Below are 17,867 nucleotides of genomic sequence, written 5' to 3' on the forward strand. Positions count from 1 at the left end.
TTTGTGCTAGCAAGGAGATAGCAGCTACAGACGACACAGCTGATGCTCCCCTCGTAGCCGAGGCACAAAAAAGTAGCGGCCGATGCCGCCATAGTATAAGCAGAGTGCTCATTGGCTGACCGAAGGAAACATCTGACAGACGCAGGTACTGTCACTTGGCGCAGTATCCGCACCAAAAGTAGTACTAGAATCAGATGCATTATATTTAGTAGCCGAGATTCAAAATTCAAAAATCTAACCCGACAAATACGCAAACAGATGCAGCCGCAATGTAAATAAACACAACGACAATGCATAATACGACACTCATAGAATAGGATCACCGAGTACTTACAAATAACATATTTAGCCAAGTTTTTAATACTAAGCAACCGAAAACGCTTTTCATGAAGTTTCGCTTATCTTAGTGATAGTTGGGTTGTTGTCTGAAACTAGCTCAGTCACTAACGGTCCACTATAGTTACAGCCGTTTGTAGCTAGTGACATTTGGCAGGAAGGACGACTTTCAGCGACAATAACAAAAAAGGCCAAATATGAATCGACATACGATGAACCACGAAAATCATGTATGGGATCGTCGATATATTTATAATGTTGCGTACATGCTGCGGCTCTGGCTGTGAAAAGAAACAATAAAAGTAGGGGTTAGCAGCCTAAAAGGGGTAACGTTTAATGAGATGTGTCAAGATGTGGCGTTACAGGTGCTTTTCTTTGTTTTTTGCGCTTTCTTTGCCGCTAGGCCACCTTCACCTTAGCCGGCCGCATGGACGGTAACATTATGACTAATAAATGCTCCACCCGAAGACGGCCGATTCAGGCCATGTTGATCCCAGCGACTTGAACGCTACGGCTGCTGCTGCTGCTACCATTCATTCTGTCCTCGACCAGTGTCGTCCGTCGGATGCCAAAAGCGCTTCCCGAGCAGGCTCCGCTTTACTGATGGTTGTTTCAACACCATTCCTATAGAGGTCATCACGATATCTACGATGGACGCTTCCTCTCGTTTCTACCATCTCGTACGATGCCTCCAAAAATCCGAAAGGAGACGACCCGTGTCGTCGGCTTATTCTCGATTTTCCTTTCATTCCATAGCAGACTTGTGGAATCCAAGCCGACAGCATTTTACATCTCTAGAGGGTGGCGCAAGTCAGAAAAACCATGGTACCCTATTTAAGTGGGAAACTAGATCGACTTGCGGACGTCGTCGGTATACTTTTGCAATCGAAGCTACGACAGTAGCAACAAGAGCGGTCTGCGGTCTCGGACGATAAGACGCCAGACCGCACGAACTTGGTGATTCTTCTTCTCCTATATACGCCAGTTTCGGATAAAGCCGTAGCAGGGAGAGCTGTTGTTACATCCGTAGTCGTTGAGGTTACACAGATGCATGCCCGTTTGAGACGCTTCCGGAATAGCAGACCGGTCATGATGACGTCGCGGGCGGGGCCCGTGGCATGCTCCAGTGATACACTCTCGAAGATACAGTCTGCCCCGCACACATTGCTCAGTCGTACCCCGCCTTTACATTGGCCCGCAATGCCCTACCACAACTAGTGATCTCTCGTTCAAAATCTACTGGCGTTCAAGTAGGCAGAAAAATAGGATGTCATCTCGGACTGATGCGCTACGTTACTTCTTTCTTCCCGGACACTTTTTTCTTCGCCTCTTCCTGTGTCGATAGTAGTAGCTACTCCTCCCGTGACTAAGCCGCAGCGACGAGTTTCTCTGAGACTCTCTCTATAAAAGGCAGGATAGGGAACACGGCGCCGGGGTTGGGTAGAACGAGGCGGGTCCACTCTGATAGATGTTGAATGTGGCGCGCGAACTCAGAGAACTCAGTGTAGCTTCACAGTGGCCTGCTTGTCCATGTCTAAATGACCGCATCTCCCTTGAACGCAAGCCGTGCGACTTTTCCTTGAAGGCCTAAAATCCAAAGATCACAACCTTTCATATTCTAAGAGAGGCAAAAAAGGGACCTAGGCGGGCATCATTACTTGCCTGGCGCTTGACTAAAGAAGCGCACAAGACCCTATCGCCTCGTTGTTCTGTTTGCTATCTTCTGCTCTCCACTTCGTTCACAGCAAAGATGATCGCGACGGTGGCAGTAACAGCAGCAGCGGCGGCGGCTCTGGTCGCAGCGCTGATGGGCGGGTATAATATGTCGGGCGAGTGCAGTTCCTTGTTCGGGCCGACGGCGAGGGTGTCACGAGGGCGCAATGTTCGGCGATTATTAATAACCGAACTGCGACGACACAAGCCGACCCCTGAAAGGAACAAGGGTTGGCTGTGAAAAATAGTTGCGTTACCACCGCACCACTAAGATTCACTTGACCCTCAGTCCTACTTGTGCTGAGTGCGCGAACGATGTCCCGTACAGAACAGCGAAAGGAGACAACGGCTAAAGCCCTTCACACCGCGGTCGGTACCGCCATTGCCTGTCACCCGACTCAAGAACTCAAAACGGTTTATTGAAACTCTACGTTCAACTGCTTTCTGTCCGTTGCAGTCTCCTACTAGTGCCGCCCATCTGACCATTCGCAAAGCGAAGACGGCAGGCGTGCATCTGAGCGATAGGGACATGCTAATTAGCCGATGCGAACGGCCGATGATCCTCGCCGGCCCTTGGTCGCTTTCTCTTGATCGCGAGCTGCCGTATCGGCCAGCGTCGTTGACCGTCGTTCGCGCTGGTTGTAGTACGCTCTCTACAACACCAATATGAATGGTGAGAAAGCTGTCGGCAGCCGCAAGAGCCGATACGCATTTGCTATCACCACCGGATCTCAGCGACGGAACTGATCATCCCGGCAGCTGGTGAATGTGGACGTATGCAACCGCTCGAGGACTCGCTTGGAGCTGTCATATGGTGGGTAAATAGCGATTTGATCAGAGCTGGGCCGAACGTTGTTTACGTGGCCGAACGTGGCTACCAGTGTTGGCCATCAGCAGGTTTACGGCTTTATTAGCTTTGAAGGACATGCGGCGGCCCATGGTTTGCTGCCAGCTTGAGACTAAGGGGGAGAGTCAGGCAGCTAAGAGAGTTTTAGCGCAGCATCGAGAGCACAATAACACACCAAACAATGCCGATAGAACTGACAAATTCCATCCCCTGCAGTCTGGCACACAGGAAGCAGTGGCATTGCTCACTACTACTGATGCTGCTGCCGCCCCAGCTGCTTGGCGACAGTCGAGAACACTTTGCACCGCAGCCGCTGCTATGATATGCGTCTATTTGTGTGGGGCGCTTGAAAGATTGGTCGCTCTATGGATCGAGCGGGCGAATAACAAAACGACCGCCATCGGGTGCCTGTCTTGTCCTCTTTCCTGTTCATATGGAAGAAGCTGGGCGCTTTTTATCCAATTAATTTTGCCCCATAATCCGGTAAAAGCAATAGGAGCAGCTTGGAGGAACGCTAGTGCGCGAGTTGCGTGTGCAGCGGTACAGCTGCGTCCCTCGCCTCTTTCCAATGTCCCTGTCACATGCACTAAAGATCTTTCCATCGTGCATTGCGTGCAGCACCGCCTGCCTTCCTAGGGACGGTACCAGCCGGATCAGTGGCGGCTAGCTGAACGTTGTTGTCCTGCGGCACAACCGGGGGGCAACGCCTTAATAATACGCACAACAATACGATACATCTATGCAACCTAAATACACGCGAGGGTACATGCACATACAAGCCGGGAGTATATCACGTAGAGCTATACACAACATGGCACCTTCATCAAAGAGTATAGTACACGGGAGAGGTGGTCTTGCCAGGGTGGAATTCATCGACTCAAAGGCAGAAGTAAACAGAAAACGATGAACGACAAGCAGCATTAGAAAGCAGCCTCAGCTTAGTTGAGGCGCAAATAAGAGGGCAGAGGTGTATGTGATGTCATGGCGACAATGTCGCCATTATAGCTATTTGTGACGCAATCCCCGTCCCCAGCTCAGCTGATGCCGGTCTTGACGTGATGGTCACGTAATTATATCTCCGGTGCGCTCATGACCGAATCCGAATGAGCGTAACTTGTAAACGAGCATTGTTCCTTCATTCATGTACGCGACATGTGTGTGTCTGCTCGTGCGCGCATCCATTGTCGGGGCTCTCAAGCCAGCGGCGCAAATTAGCGTATCATTTCCGCTGCTCATAAGCAACAAGCGGATGTAACAAACATAATGCGATTGGCCACTTCCGGTGATTACCCCCAGCCACCAGCCCCCAATGAAGGCGCTCTGATCTCAAAGCCGCAACAACCCCGAAAGAGTCCCCAAGGGTCCTTTTACACCTACATAGATTTATACAAGTTTAGCGTTTGCTCTCAGGGTTCTGTACCAGAGATTGCCACGAAACCAGTTTCGACTATAAGCGGACGCTGGCGGCCGTAATACCTTTGTAACCTGGACTCGCAAAGTGGGCATAAGCTCGAAACAATCGCCATGTCGAAGCTAATATTGCTAGTTAACGTCTATCGAATATTGGCGTCATGTGAACATATGTGCGAACCCTTGATATACGCTTCAAGGGAACGCGTAGTGCTTGCGTATCATCAAAAGAATTATTTGATAAGATTATCTGCATCGAAACGATGGACGATGGTCTTGCGGTGATTACTACAGACGACTATCGATAGCTCGGTTATCAGGAAAATTGTACCTATATGGGAACTCTAGAGCTCCTGTTCGAGCGGTGCACATATATTTAATAGAGTCTACTTATAGAATGAATATACGTATATGGTAGGGAGATAATTTGAAGACTTCGTCGCTTTTATGTATGTACGGTGACAAGTGGAATGTTACTAGAAATATGGCGACTTGCTCTGTTTTGAAGCTCGCTCATGTTGAATATTTTTCGTCTGTCTTTGACAGTCGAACGAGTCGTGTGCTTTTTCCTAAATGCTGTTCTAATACGAGGCACATTTTATAAATTATGCTCTACGACTACTATCAAACAGTACGATTTGATAGCCTGTGTTCGTATTACTGCTATCAATTATTATCGAATTCGAAATAGCGCTATATTATGCCGAACGCTCGTGTGTTTACCTTAATCTTATTCAACTGATAGAGCTTGAAAAATGTCTGTTGTTTATTTATGAGATTCTAGTGTGCCGCAGCAGATACAACCCTGATGGTTGTTGCAGTTTACAAGAGTCGCTGCCAACATCCGCAGCCGTTGCCATGGGTGTCATTGAAGCATTATTCAACGATGTGTGAAATACAATAAAAATCTATTACATGTATGTGGTTGCATGGGGTAAGATAGAGCGGCAAGATACCGTGTCTTCGGTAGTATCCAGAACTGCTCACAAGCAGTATTTTATGTTAGCTTTACTCTACTAAATTTTCTCCTTTGTATAGTTGTGGCTGTTATTGCCATCGATGCCGTTGTTAACAAAGGCGATGCTTTTTGTCGTCCACCTGCTGGGCTCTACGACTGCTTTATTCAATCCGCCACTATGTGGTCATGTAGCTCCTGCGATGTTCTCCGCTACCATTACAATCGCTCTCGGCTTATCTTCATCGTCATTTCAGCCGCGAGCGTACAGCAGCCCGACAACGACTGATCATTTTTGATTTCTCATAAGCACTTTCGACCGCGGCAGCGATGGCAGCGCGGATCTTCTTCTCATTTTTGCCATTCGTTGATTTTCTCTGTTTCATTTTCCTTCATAAATATTGTCGGCGTCAGAGTCGCTGCCACTGTTGTGACCGAAGCCGCAGTGGCTCTTCTAGTGATTATTTGCGTGTTAGCTAGAAGACTGATTGAAGCCAGTCAGTCAGGCAGGCAGGCAGGCAGGCAGGCAGGTCGGCTGGTAGGCCAGCGTGAGCGGACGAGCACAGGCAGCGAGCGAGACATCACGCCGTTGAGGAGTGGCCAGAGCTCCAGCCATTCACTAATTAGCAAGTTGTTCCGGGGTCAAGGTGCAGGGACGGCTTGCGAATAGCGAGCGCTATAACAACGGTATCGAGCATAGACGCCACTATTATTACCGCTACTATTGCCGATGATGTCTAATAGATAACACACCTCTCTCTGTGCGTCGGCGGATTGCCAATGGAAGAACACCGGTAGCAGCATCAGCGATGATTTTGTATACCCGTTGATCGGCCGGTGTTTTATGTGGTGAGCGGAACCGTGTTCCGCGGCGTCGAAAGGCTACATTCGATGATCGGACAGCTTCCAGCAGCAGCCTCAGGCCGGATGGGGTTGGCACATAGATGCGAGCGAGCTAGCTGGAACGTCTGGGCTCATAATAGTGATGATTGTAGCGGTGATGGCGATTGGTTGACAGCTACGCTGCTAGTGATTTTAGTTTTCACGAGTCTGAAATCATCGTCTCCACTGACGGTTAGGCAATAGCGGGACGCGGTAGATGATGAAAGTGATTAACAAATCCAACGGCCCGATCAGCCGGCCACTGGAAAGGACGCTGGGTCGAAGAGAATCCGCCAGTTGAGTCGGGGTGATGCCCGTGGCCATTTTGCGACGACGACGACAACGCGGGCCGGAGCCTGACTTACTTCGGTTGTGGATTCATTGTCGGCTTTAGTTTCCGCTGAAGATGTCGTTGCTATTATCGTTCCTAATGCTGCTTTACGAAGAACAACGCGGCGGAACTGGCATTATTATTATCTTGCTAGGTTATTTATTCCTTCTCTCGTAGCCATCATGGACATATCGCAGAGGTACCGATCATTGTTTGTTTGGATCATGACAGCCTAATTGTACCCCAGCGAAGACAATTTGTAGCTCAGTGCTTAATGAGCATAAAAAACAGTTCCCGTATCGAATATTTATATTATTTTGCTTCAAAATCTATTACTTGCTAACAGTCGAACATGACAATTGTTTCTACGACTATTTCAAGGAGTGGGTGCACTCTCTCTTTTAGATATATCCTAAGACTTACGATTTACGCCTTGAAACGATTCGAACTTTCAAGTTTGGTACCACTTACTTACGCGGCTAGCCTAGCTAGTGCCACAAAACAAAGCGTGTTTTGGACTTGGATTACCTCTTGTGTTCAACGTGTCTTAACACGGTTCCTTGCCCCACCATAATATGAAGCTTCTTATTTTTGCTCGGCAGAACCGAACGATCAGTCAGCAGTCGCGTTCAACTAATGATGATTGATCGTGTCTCTGACGAAGAATGATGATTCAATGTCAATTCATTTTTACGCAATTTTCGTGCAATAAACAAGTGTTGGGCAATACTGCACCTAACCTAATATGCGATTCCTCCGCATCTGCAAAACTTGGCACACCTGTGAGAGTCTATGCATCGTATGACATTATGTTATATCGATATGGTTCAACTACGACTCAGCGGGACACCTTCCCTTGACGACTTTTATAGCAATTCAAAAGAGTCCATCGTCAGGCTACAACACTGCTAGCTGGCTAGATGGAGCGCGGATGAGGTAGCTCTGCAAAGTGCTTATGTCATCCCGGAGCTAGTTGGAAGTCCCAACGACCTCGGCCAGGTTTGCCGGCCTCCGACTCGAACCATCATTGAGATCAAAGGAGGACCTGATTGGGTTCATCGAGATCCGATCAGCACCTGGAGCTATATATGAATGGTGAACGAACTTCATGCGAATGCCCCTTTTTTTCAGTCCTGCTCGACTGCTCGCGCGGAACCGCAACCAACCACGACCCGCGCGGGGAGAAAGAGGAATCGACTCTTATAGATACACATAGACGCAGAGAGAGATCTAAGAAGCGAGCATTCGTGGGCCGCCCGGTTCCGCCACTTAATGAGTAAGTTCGTACTGTCCCCCCTTTCCTGTTCCCCACAGCCCGTCTTTCTCAGACACCTTTGCGACAGACTAGTAGGGGCTGATTGGGCAGTTGGCTGTTAAGGGCCATGCTATGCGAACCGCTACGTTCGCATAAAGGGGCTACGCAGACGGGGTGTTGCATGCACATTCATACAGGTATTATATAAGTGGTCGACATTCATGCGGAGATATGCATGCGTGAATGCGTGTGCCGCTGGAGGGTGGTTGTGAAGTGAGGGTGTGGTTTTTATATTGATATTTCACTATTGCCTGCCCGGTCGCTCAGTTGCTCGGCGTCTCTTTCGTGTCGGCCAGATATTGCCGGCCATCAAGCCATCGAGTTCATCACTTCCTCGATGAATGAGCTGATCTTAGCCGCCGAGCTTCGAATAAGAGCGCAAGCAAACGTTGCGATGACGAGTGGAGCGACTAATGCGTACAGGGTATAAGCATAGCGAGCGTATGGCTATAGCTGATGGTACTGCTGTTGAAGGGGCTGTTGATACTCGTCAAAAACCTCATCAGCCGTGAGTCCACCGTTGTCGCTCTCGTCAGTGTAGTCGTTTTCCGATATGTAATAATACACACGTATTAGCATAGCCTTGCACAGCTTTCTGCTGCTACTGAGGCGACCAACAACTCTGATCGATGTGCGCCACCCGAATGAATATATATATATATATATATATATATATATATAAAGTGAAAGATATACATCTGTCTATTTGTGCATGTATCTATCTATCGTACGTAGTAGGCTGGTATGGCCAATGTTGACAGATTAGGTGTTCGCTAATATGACCTGTATGGCCTAGAGTTGTTGAAGGCCTTATGCCCCGGCGACGGTGACGGCGGCCCTCTAATAAACCACCGAGTCAGCCGGCCAGCCAACCCCCAGAGGTACAAGGGTACACAGAAAGTGCACGGAACTCATTAGGGGCTTACCCACAAACGGAACCCCTATGCTTCTTTTCTTGACGAAGCCTTTACCTCCCTGTGGCGTTTTCTCATCCCTTCATACCTTTTTTCCTGGCTCGTTCAATGAGGACTCCTTCAGGAGTCACCCGGACTCCGCGTACCTTCTTCTGCCTTACCACTTTGTTGTCTACTAATAGGCATGGCAGGAACGCACAGACAGACAAGAACTGAGAAGAAGGCTATGGAATCTTGGTCGCCACCGTAGCCTTTGTAGCAGCGCAGCACCGGCGGCGGTGACTCTATGCAGAGGATGAAGTGTGTAGGAGGAAAAGTCCCTAGCCAGTTCCTATTGTGAACAAACGGATAGGGCTTTCCTTACTCCTTTTTTCTAGCCGTAGCGAGCTGGTCCGCTCGGGAATCATAAGTTCTGCGTCACTGTTGAGTCCCTGATGGCCTGATTACTAACAAAGCACAGGATAAAACAGGACCACATCTCAACGCATGAATTTCTTCTTCGCTTTTCATCTGTCTCTTTTTGCTTTTTTCCGGTCTCCACTATTTCGTCACTAACGAAAAGAAGGACCACGATATGCTGTGTTATGCACTAATAGATCTGCATTTCTGATTGGACCTACGCTGATCTGTTTCTCGAGTCGAACAGAAGACGAGCAGGTCAGAGACAGCTGACTGAACCAGAAAACATTGTTTTTAACGACTGACAACACAGAAAATAACATTCATAATAACTATAATTTAACCATCGAGTGTTGCTGAATAGGCAACCGAATGACACTAATGAAACCTTTTATCAAAGAAGGCACATATGATTGCAGCAGTGCCATAAATACCATAATATATGGAAAAGTGTGTAACGACAATAGTGCGTGAAAAAAATTCGGCGCTAAATAGAAATCATCGTCATGTGCCTTTTTTACTACTTCATTCTATGACTGACAACACACCGACGCGCACAGACACATTTTAGGCCTACAAGCACATATAGAGCACCGAATAATCCGTATATACAACCGAATAATCTGAATACTACTGTTGCTAGAGCCATAACAACGACATACTGTCATCGTTCAACTCTGACAACACCGTTAATTAACGTCGCCGTCGATCGCCGCTGCACAATGACCGATGCAGATAGCTCTTGTCAGAACAGCTAGCGTCATTGTTAAAACGGCAGTTTTCTTTACCCTTTTGCTTACGATTGCGTCTTGCCGCGTCGAAAGGTACGCACACTGTGTGCGCAAGACGACGAGTTGGCGCATAGCAGACCGATGTCGATTATAGGCAAACGTCCCTTTGAACCCCTCGTCTCATCGGATACTAGCACCATACACCTTTGTCTGACCTGCCCTCGTTTTCTTATGTCGGGGTAAAATTGTCGTTGTCGGCTGTATCGCCTCAAGCGTCGGCTGTGAACAAAATGGCAGAGTTTATCCGAGAAGATGCATTGGCAGCAACCTTCTACTTTTATTAAGACCTTGCTGCATATTATCCATCACGAGCAGGAACAGCTTGGCAACGTTTCGACTGCATGTCGATGACAAGCCTCTAGCCAGCTAACAGAAGCGTGGAATGCTCTGCAGGAAGATCCTGCATCATCTTCTGAACAGAGACAGAGAGGGAGAAGGGCTTATTCGTCGTAGTCGACCGAATTGGTTGCCTAGCGTAAGCGGGTTCCTTTTCTCTTTCTCAGTTTGCCCGTTGTCTGCTCTGGGGGGTTTACCTATGGGGATTACGACTGCACTGGTTTCGCCGCCGCTGTTGTGGGGGTGGTTGGTCGACTCGAACGAAAATGCGTTGGAAATGGGTCGCCATAGCGCGAAGAAATGATAGAAAAAGAAGGCTTGACACGACTGGGAGGATGCAGCAGTGAAGGATCTAGGACGCATTCAATACTTTCGCTCCTTTAGGTCTCAAGTGAATGGTGACAGGCCACTGAAAAACGGAAGAACCCTTTTCGTTGGTACTCGTGGGCCGCCTCCGGCTAGCATATTTGTCCTGTACCCTTGAGACATACACGCATTGGTCGGTCGGGATCGAATAGGATGTACTCGTGTGAGCTTGAGAAACTATCAGCAAGACGGCAAATATGGATATAGAGCGCAAGAAGAGTATTGCATGCGGTCTATTTACCTGTCTACCAACCAAAAACAATATATATACATATATATATATATATATATAAAGTGAAAGATATACATCTGTCTATTTGTGCATGTATCTATCTATCGTACGTAGTAGGCTGGTATGGCCAATGTTGACAGATTAGGTGTTCGCTAATATGACCTGTATGGCCTAGAGTTGTCGAAGGCCTTATGCCCCGTTATCTAAATTCAGCACTCATAAGCAAGAATTATTTTTTGTCCGTTCGCTGGGGTAACAACTGGTGCATAGCTGCGAATCTGTGTTAAAGAACAGTGAGAAAGTATCCGGACAAATGTTGAAACTCAGTCATGTCGTTTGTAAGACTACAACACGCTACTATCTCTCAACATTCTGCAACATCCCAATAATTCCAATTAAACTGGGTACACTTTTCAGGTGTTGACCGAAGCCCTCCAAGGGTTACGCGGGAGATTAATTAGATGATAACGATGCCCGAATCATTCCTTTAATTTTTATTGGCCACTGATCCTAATTGTAATCTACCATGGCTCGTATATGCATATTCCATTCTCGAGATAATAAGTTCTTATTATTACCGGTATTTCGTTCAATAGTAAAGATGTTTTGATTTTCTTGGTGATAGCGCTGTCCGGCGTTCGTAACATCTCTATAGAAGCATAACAACAGTGCCCGTACAAATAGCGGATAAATATACCTGTTCACGTGTGCTTTTCTAACCGGGAGACAATATTTTTATCTCGATAGCGCATCGTTTCGCGCCATCGTCGAAGTCTGCATAGTGGCACAGAGCAAGATAAAGATATGTCTACATAAACATATCGTTATATATTTACACATTTTTACTCACACATTGACACATTTGCATAGATAACTAGGACATATGACAAAGACCGGGAGGCGAACAGAAAAGAAATTGATGAATAAACAATAAAAATAATAAGGCTACACAATTAATTTGATAGCTCGCTACATAAAATCATCATTGCCTGGACAGCGCTGGACGACAGGCGACGATGCTTAATAAATGACATCACTGCAGAAAAAGGGGATCCTGTATTGGAACGGTAATTTGTGAATGTCATATTACTGGATAACTGAGTGAAGACGCTGATGAAGACGAGGCACGAGCTGCTCTTGTAGCTGGAAGAACGAAGACGAAAACAAAAAAATTAGCAACGACGTGTCGAGCGCGGCAAGCATGGCGCCGGTCACCGTCACTGCTGCTCTGTGGAGTAATAACAGTTATGGTAGCAGAACTCCACTGCTAATAACAGCAGTGACCCATGACTACAAGTCTATTATTAATTCCATTGTTATTACACACAGGAGAGGTATAGCAAGAAAGTGGTAAAGCGGCAGACGTGAGCGCTATGGCCGATGTCGGCCAACCTCAAAGCGTACGTACGAACGAACGTGTAACGTGCTCACTTGATCGCTATCATCATGATCAACGCCATCGATTATGATATTGGGCAAAGAGTCCGGAAGAGGAGCGGGGAAGAGGCGTCGAAGAGTCGCTTCGTTGACTTGCTGTAACGTGGCTGGCGCCAATGTTAACACACCGCCTGTCCTTCGAGGCAATAGATGCGGCTGAAGTAGCTGCGGTAGCAGATTGCATCCATATATCGTCGTGCTCGAATGTATATATATATATATATACCACGTGTTCTGCCGGGTGGCATTGATGGCAGCGTTTGTTCGTCGGTGGCTAAGCAGAATTAAGTTTAACGAAATCTTTAAACGGTATTATCATCGTAACCAGTACTATTATTAATTTTACTCGTTTGCTATTAGGGGGATTTCTGAAAGAGAACCGTTTGGTGGTACGAGGGGATGGGGTGAAAGGGGGAGCGAGCAAATGGACTGAAGAAAGACCTTGAGGCCAGCTGTAATACTACTTGTCGCTGAAGTAGTAATGGTTATCTCAGACGTAATGCTGGCAGTAGTTCCCCTGGTAAACGCCTGCAGCAAAAGCAACAGGCTCATTGCAGAATGCCGCCTTTGCTGCCCCGTCGCTGGTGCTAATCTATACAGTTTACTTGCCCTGTTGGGCGTCTATTCGATACCAATACAAAACGCTATTTAGGATTTCTTTCGCCTCTTCTCTTTGTTAACGCCTCTATGCGTATCTCTGTGGATGCGTATGTAAATCGGCGTATATTGCACCTCTGCCTGAACAAGGATATGCGTATCGCGCGAATTGCACGTACTTGCTATGTTTTTTCCGCGAGTGCATCGACGGTCGTGCTGGCCGTTATTAACACAGAGGGCGCAAACATCGTCTCTGTTGTTAAGCGAGCTTGTTTTGCTTGTAATACAGCACCGCCGTAAGTATACAATAGTCATTTAAGTCGAACGAGACTGAGGACACGGCATTTCCATTGGTCGTTTATGAGTTCGTTGAAATTCGTGCTTCATTCTATTATTTGATGAGCTGTCGTAGTTATTTTACGAGATCTAGTTGCACTTTTAGCTAGTATTATATTATATATTAGTACAATTATAATGCTTTTATCACCTGAAGTAATTATGACTGGAAGCAAAATTGGACGGCAGCTTTGCCTTAAAAGTATGCGTCTGCTTTCATTATTAGTTTGTTCAAACCTATCTCCATTAAGTAGGCCATACAGATTGCTTTTGACTCTTACTGATTGCCCCTCGAGGCAATCGTGCCGGATACCTATGCTAATTTTGAAATAAATCTTCGTTCGTACAACTAAAATCATATGGATGAAAATGTAATCTACAATAGGAGCATGCACCTATAAAATTATAGACAAGTACTATTATCGCGTCTGTAAAATCGAAGCGGCATAACGCTGATGCAGCTAATATGTATGCACGTTATAGTATGTATTCCCCAACGCACTGTACAACATCGACGCATATGGGTCGCTTACGTTCATTACTAGCAACAGAAAACTTTCAATCAACTTACATTATCGTCCCACACTAACTGGTATCGCCAACAGTATTAGTATTTGTGTGTTCTGGAGATGATAAGTTGTGTGTGTTGCATGTGAAAAGCTGCGAAACAGGTAACGTAGTTCGTTGCCGTCAGCAAACGCCATTACCAACGGATGTCAGCGATCTGGTAGTGGAAACAAGCGACAGGCGTACGCTAACGATTGCCTGCCCAGTCGTTTCCACTCAATCCCTACGTCAGTACGGTGGGGAAAGGCGCTGGAGGGGACTCTGTTACCGGTACCGAGTTGGAGGCACTCGACAGCGCCGAGAATGTACAGCAAAGGAGATTGTCAAAGCAATACCTGTCGGGGCGCGGGGAAAAGGAATGCAAACCCCGCGATTCTGTTTTCTCTCCTAGCAGACAATGTCGTCTAGGTGTCTATGAACTACTGCGTTGCTTAAGTGTGCCAATCTTCGGACGGCAATTGGCAGAGCACAGATAGCCAATACAACACTGTAATCTATTTCGTGTAGCCTTGGGGGGCTGATTTTGGGGAGGCTTTTGATTTGCGGGCGTACCTCCCTATGCGCTGCTCGTCGAAAGCAGAATTCGAAAATTGCTTTTACAAGAATACCTGTCAACCCGTATCAGCTGTGGACTCTCAAGGCGACCATCCTGTAGTTCATGTCCTTATTGCAGATGGCGGTTTGCGCCGAAAGCGCACATTTCCTCAAGTGCTGGGAGCATTGTCTGGGGACTTCACGCAAAAGGAGAAGGAAAGGGGGCCTTGTGTAACCGAATTTGCACAGCGTTCCTGCCGTCTCTGCTGCTGCTGTTGTTGCTGCTATGAATTCTGCAGCAGCGGCTATAGGTACCATCGCAATTAAACTCAGCAACAGCAGGAGCGCCTCTTAACCACATGTGGTCGGTGAGCCGCCTGCAGGCCAACATGCGACTGCTGTTTTAACCCGCTAGTAGGTTGTTAGTTTGGTGCTTGACAGCAATGTCTATGTATATCGTCATCTCTGCCTCTGTTCGGCGGCTTCGTAGCCGTTGTAATTGTTGCCGTTGTCTAACGCTTCTAACTGTCCTGCCGATGCTACGTTACGCTCTTGAATTTATCCACAATGATCGCCAGCCTTCGTCCGCTCCGTCGGAGCCTGGCGTGCAATGTGCCGTATATTGTCCTTTCCCCTGTTAGTCGTGTGTTACAATTTTTGTTTTCGACTGCGGTAGCCGTGGTAACGTCTGCTTCAGCGGCGGCCGCTGAAGAGTGCAATGACACGTATGATTTCGTTCCAGCGAAGCGCGCGTCGTACTGTTAAGCTCAGCTTATTCATAGGCGGTAGATGATGCGGAGGAGCTATTAACCAGTTCTTCTTTTTTTTTTTTTTTTTCTAGCTGGGATGCTTATATTCTTCTGCTCAGGGTTCATGTAGCATCCAGGATCGCGTTGCTCTTATGTTGGAATCAAGTACTATTTCGCTTATAATAATAATGCAATTTGTCTGGTAGGTAGCGGTGGCCATGCTTCCGCAGCTGCGACGATGGGGAAATATTGAGCTGTCAAAAAAGTACTGACTGTTTTTCTAGCTAGATGGCTTTAAAGTTACATAGTTCAAGTAGAATGAGTCGTATCGGGTCGGCGTTGCTGTCGTTTCAAAGCTGACGTTCGGCACTAGTAGACGCGTTAACACTGTCGGAATGCTTCTTCTTTGAGATTTGAGATAGAGCGTCGTGAAGATGAGTGAAATGTCTGCAAAAATTAGCTTTATTTCATAATGTAAATAGATTTTTTTTCTTAGAAATACTCATATAAATTTTTGCATTTATAACATCTTGATGGCCACTTGATTTGCCGCTGCTGCCGCTGCCAAGCATACGTCTTATAGATTCTTAAGTAAATCTTATAATTTTGCAGTGATTTTTCTTCGAACGTTACCTTAGCCCTATCTATGAACGTCCTTAAACATATTTTTTGTCCGATTAATTGTGAGCCTTTGGATGTAAGGTGTATTTATGTATGAAACTCTCTGTATTTTTGCTACCTTTCAATAGCATTTTAAAGTGAAATTTTCCTTTTCGTTTAAACGATAGTTCTAGACTATTGATCATCTTCGATTAATTACAGCCTGAAAAGGAACAATGGCCGAATCCTAGTCGAATAGGGTGCTAAATAATGTACATATTTTGGGACATCCTATATATATATATATATATATGTGTATATGTATACGCCATATGACAGCAGGCAAACAGTAAAGGTGCATTTGGCAATAATCCCGCTTGCTTAGATTATAACCTCGTCAATGCTTAGTATGACCGTAATAGAAGAAGACAGACAGAATTACTGATTCCCATACTCTACTAGCTCATAATGGAGCAGCTGATTTAGCAAATTGAAGCAATTATAACAGGCAATCTGTACGATTATCTACATACATTACAACGATCGAAATAGAGTCCTCAATGTGTCTACCTGTCAATTTCGATTGCAGATGCTTGCGGTCTGTCAGATGTAACACAGGTGGAAAGCCTGCAAGAAAAGGCGCAATGCGCCCTAGAGGAATACTGTCGTTCGCAGTATCCTCAACAGCCGGCGCGGTTTGGCAAATTGCTATTACGGTTGCCATCTCTGCGCACTGTGAGCTCCCAGGTGATCGAGCAACTGTTCTTCGTACGTCTCGTCGGCAAGACGCCTATTGAGACCTTGATAAGGGACATGCTGCTATCGGGTAAGGCTCCTCTTTCTTTCTGTTTTTTTTTTTTTTTTTTAATTTCGTCTTAGTGCGTTGAGCATATCAAATCCTCAACTAGTACATACATTACCTAAGTATAAAATGTATACAGATATTCGAGGGAAATAACGACAACCCTTTATTGCTAGATGTATTGTATCATTACTGTAACTGCGGAATACAGTAGAAAAGAGCATTGTGCACTATCCGTGGTAATCTGGCGCGTCCTAGCATTGATTGGTCTCCGATAGTAGTTCTTCTTTTTTACAAAGTAGGACAATAATAGTCCATTGTCCTCCGCCCCTTGGCCCTTAGCCTCGCTGGTAAAGTTGCTGTTTTGCGGCCACGTGGGGGCAGTTTGGCAACAGAAACGACACACAGAGTGGAAGCCATTGACATCGCTAATACCAATAATGAAGTATTAATTCCTCCTTTTGCTTGTTTTGTGTATCCGTTTGGGTGCGTGCGTGGGTGTGTGTCTCTGTGTTTCGTGTACCGGTGCGTTTCTTCCTCTGGATGTTTACAGGGAACTCCTTCAACTGGTCCTACATGTCGCTTCAGTGACCCTCATCGGCGCAAGGCCTGGACCCGTGGAGCGCTCTGTTGAGCACTCTCCCCTCGCCGGTGGCTCCTGCCGCAGCCGCTTCTTCACCGCCGTCATCTCCTGCCCGGAGTAACTCGCAGGGCGGGGCATCGCCCGCACCCATTTGGCGACCTGGCGTCACCGAATCGCCTCCACCGCCGCCGCCTTCGTCGAGTCCGGCTGAGAGGCCGGCGAAACGCCTCAAGAAGGATGGCGACAGCAACGTCGCCAGCAATAGCGGCGGACCAAATTCCAGTACGGCCGCGTGCGGTGGTACGTCGTGTATCGGCGCGACGAATTCCACAATGTCGGCATCAAGCGCCGCTGTTGCAGCGGTAGGAATCACCATTCCGAGCAAGGAGGGTTGCCCCAACAACAATGTCACGAAGTGAGCCGTGTCAACGAAAACGAACACAAGAATTGAATCATCCAGCGATCATGGACCGTTACCGTCTGGCTATTATTGATTTATAGAAAAGACAGAAACCTACAGATAAAGCTAAGGTCATGATCATGATGATCAACACATACTACCCATACAATATACACACAATGAAGAACCAACAAACTACAAACAAACACGTTTAACAAAGAAAAAATCGTATCGCTATGACACGGCTCGTCCAGCCTCAGCTCGCCTCGGGAGTCTGCGCGGACGCTCGTACCAAACCCACTCAATCAAGTCATACCGCATCCAATATGTAAATGCATAGCAATGGTGCTCAGATTCGGAAAATCAAACCCAAACTAGTCTCGTCGGAGTTGTGTTGCATCTGGTTCTGCTAAATACATATATACATATATATAT

At 46.8% G+C, this 17,867-nt stretch overlaps 1 protein-coding gene across 1 annotated transcript in view; it reads left to right on the top strand.

Annotated features, from left to right (window-relative positions):
• Nucleotides 1-17,627, top strand: part of svp (COUP transcription factor 2) — an 81,395-nt gene extending 63,768 nt beyond the window's left edge. Inside the window, exons 3-4 of the mRNA XM_022852943.2 lie at nucleotides 16,237-16,473; nucleotides 17,003-17,627. Of these exons, the coding sequence (XP_022708678.1) occupies nucleotides 16,237-16,473; nucleotides 17,003-17,040 (275 nt within the window). The 3' untranslated portion in view covers nucleotides 17,041-17,627. The remainder of the gene's footprint in view (nucleotides 1-16,236; nucleotides 16,474-17,002) is intronic.
• Nucleotides 17,628-17,867: the final 240 nt, after the last annotated feature.

This window comes from Varroa jacobsoni, unplaced genomic scaffold, assembly GCF_002532875.2.
Source record: "Varroa jacobsoni isolate VJ856 unplaced genomic scaffold, vjacob_1.0 contig01242, whole genome shotgun sequence".
NCBI classification, from domain to species: domain Eukaryota; kingdom Metazoa; phylum Arthropoda; class Arachnida; order Mesostigmata; family Varroidae; genus Varroa; species Varroa jacobsoni.